Source organism: Engraulis encrasicolus, chromosome 1, assembly GCF_034702125.1.
Source record: "Engraulis encrasicolus isolate BLACKSEA-1 chromosome 1, IST_EnEncr_1.0, whole genome shotgun sequence".
NCBI lineage: Eukaryota > Metazoa > Chordata > Actinopteri > Clupeiformes > Engraulidae > Engraulis > Engraulis encrasicolus.
In genome coordinates, this window is record NC_085857.1 from 34,392,985 (window position 1) to 34,395,484 (window position 2,500).

Here is a 2,500-nt window from a genome sequence, read left to right on the forward strand (position 1 = left end):
AAAAAACACACCCACAATTTTCTGAAAAACGATTAGACTATGCACAGGTTTTGCTTGGGAAACCACACTCTCCTTGACCTTGTGCCCTGAAATGTCCTTGAACAAGGCATCTAACCCTCCAGGCAGACTGTGTCAATGTACCTAATTCACTGTGATTACTTACCCAATTAAACATAATTAACATAATGCTCCACCCTCACACCCACCACCTTCCTTCTTCCTTCCACTACATTCTCCCTCCCAGGGCCAGATTAATGCACAGGCTAGATATGGCTGCAGCCTAGGGGCCCATACCAGCCATTGGCCAAAGATGAAAAATAGCAGTATTATGACAAGATGCAATATTGAAAAATTCATCTTGTGTTGAGTACAGTTGATTATCCTTAAATGTTCTGTGTTATAATTACAAGCTAGGAATTGTCACGAAATATGGCTTGCGGGGGCCCCCACAGTAACCTGTAGCCTAGGGGCCCCAGGCCATCTTAATCCAGTCCTGCTCCCTCCTTCTCCACTTAGTCTCGCCCCCCTGTTGAAGTGGGTAAAGCCTGCCCTGCAACAGCAGACATGTACCCTCTAGTGCCATGGAGCATTGCATTTACACACCTGCCCCTCTGTGTGTGTGTGTGTGTGTGTGTGTGTGTGTGTGTGTGTGTGTGTGTGTGTGTGTGTGTGTGTGTGTGTGTGTGTGTGTGTGTGTGTGTGTGTGTGTGTGTGTGTGTGTGTGTGTGTGTGTGTGTGTGTGTGTGTGTGTGTTTGCGTGCATGTGTGCAACACTGCATTGTTATATTGCTTGACTGTATTGATACGGGTGCTTGTCTGTGTGTGTGTGTGTGTGTGTGTGTGCGTGTGTGTGTGCGTGTGTGTGTGTGTGTGTGCTTGCTTACGTGTGTACCTCTACAGAGACTCCAAAGTTGCCAGTCCGAGGGTGAAGAAAGCGGACGGTGAGCCGGGTCAGAGGATCCAGAACCTCCAGCTGCTGGTCCAGTACATCAAGACCTACTACCAGGTACGTAAATAGCCTGGGCAAAAGCTGACTGTTGACTCCGTCAAACAGTCGGGCGAAAGCTAAGAGGAATCCGTCTCCATGTAGGGTGAGAGATGGTCTGATCTTACTCTGCCATTTAAATTCAATGGAGTTCCAAATTCAAATTAAAACCCATAATTGTGCTTTATAAGCATGACTGTTATGATATAATGTCGCAAAAGTGTACAAATGACAAAACAAAAGTGTGAATAGCGTTACCATAACCAATCAGTAACGGACTTCGCGGGTGAGTTCTGCGTTACCAATCTCAACTGTTTGCTGATTGGCTAAACAGTGAGAGAACCGAGCGAGGAGGGTTTCGCCAGACTAGGTGCGGAGCCAAAATCTTTGTTTAGGTGAAGTACATAGGATGGCGTTGCCAGGCTACCAGGAAAAGGAGTTTGGCTGGTGCCAACGTCTACCCTGGTGGTTTCAGGCCAGTTTCAGACCGGATGCCAATTAGGAGAGTTTGGCGTAGGACATTAGTAAACCTCCCTTCATTCGATTTGTAAACCAGACTTTTGGCCCCTGACGACCGTTCTGGGGGGTATACGAAGAACATGGTTAAGTGATAAAGGCTTAGTTAACCTACAGGCAGCTAAATCTGCTAATAGATTATACCTACAGGCATCATTTAGTTGAGGATATGGGGACTCCTGGTTCTTCTATTAGATGAGGTTAACTTAATCTGGTTTACTTCTTACAGGGTAACTACAGCCAATTTCAACATGCAGTTGTAATGCTCACGCTACCATGGACTTGTCAGTACCTGAGATTTTTTTTCTTCTTCCTCAGTCTTTTCCGAGATTCTGGTCATTGTAATGGAGGCAGGTGTTTGTTTACATTGTTTTCAAATTCTTGATTTATTCCCAAAACATCCAAAAGGTTATGTAACATCAGCAGACAACTGGCAAACAGCGATACCTTTTGGGAAAATATTTGAAGTAGGCCTATGTTAAGATTTTTAAAAATGTTAACAAAAGCTGCCCCCATTAGAATAGCGCATATCTCAGAAAGGGCTGAGCCAAAAAATGCAGCATCATTGGGCACTGACAAGTCAAGGGTAGCGTGAGGAATACAACTGCATATTGAAATTGGCAGGAGTGCTCCTTTAACCCCTTAAGACTCGACTTCATAAATTTGTTGTTACCAGCATGGTAATGACCAAGTCGTGGTGCATTACTAAAGGGCCTGTGTGTAATAGTATTGTAGTGCTATGATAGTTACATTTCAATGACTATTACAGCGTCCCGCTGGAGGTACGGCGTGCATTAAGGGGTTAACCAGCTTCGTCGTATATGCCCCTGCATGTTTTGTAAAATTGTCAGTCTGTGTGAGGTTAGGTACAGGAACCTGAACCACCTTGGTTCTCCGTTGGCCTGAAACTGCCATCGGAGCAAATTGGTTTGCCCTTGAACATGAACTGAGTGACCAGCTGTAAATTATGCACAAGGACAAAAGCAGGTTATTTCATGC

General features: G+C 45.0%; 1 protein-coding gene across 1 annotated transcript in view; it reads left to right on the forward strand.

The window, feature by feature from the left end:
- Positions 1–2,500, forward strand: part of LOC134457104 (girdin-like) — a 69,508-nt gene that overhangs the window by 7,325 nt on the left and 59,683 nt on the right. Inside the window, exon 3 of the mRNA XM_063208911.1 lies at positions 901–1,006. Within this exon, the coding sequence (XP_063064981.1) occupies positions 901–1,006 (106 nt within the window). The remainder of the gene's footprint in view (positions 1–900; positions 1,007–2,500) is intronic.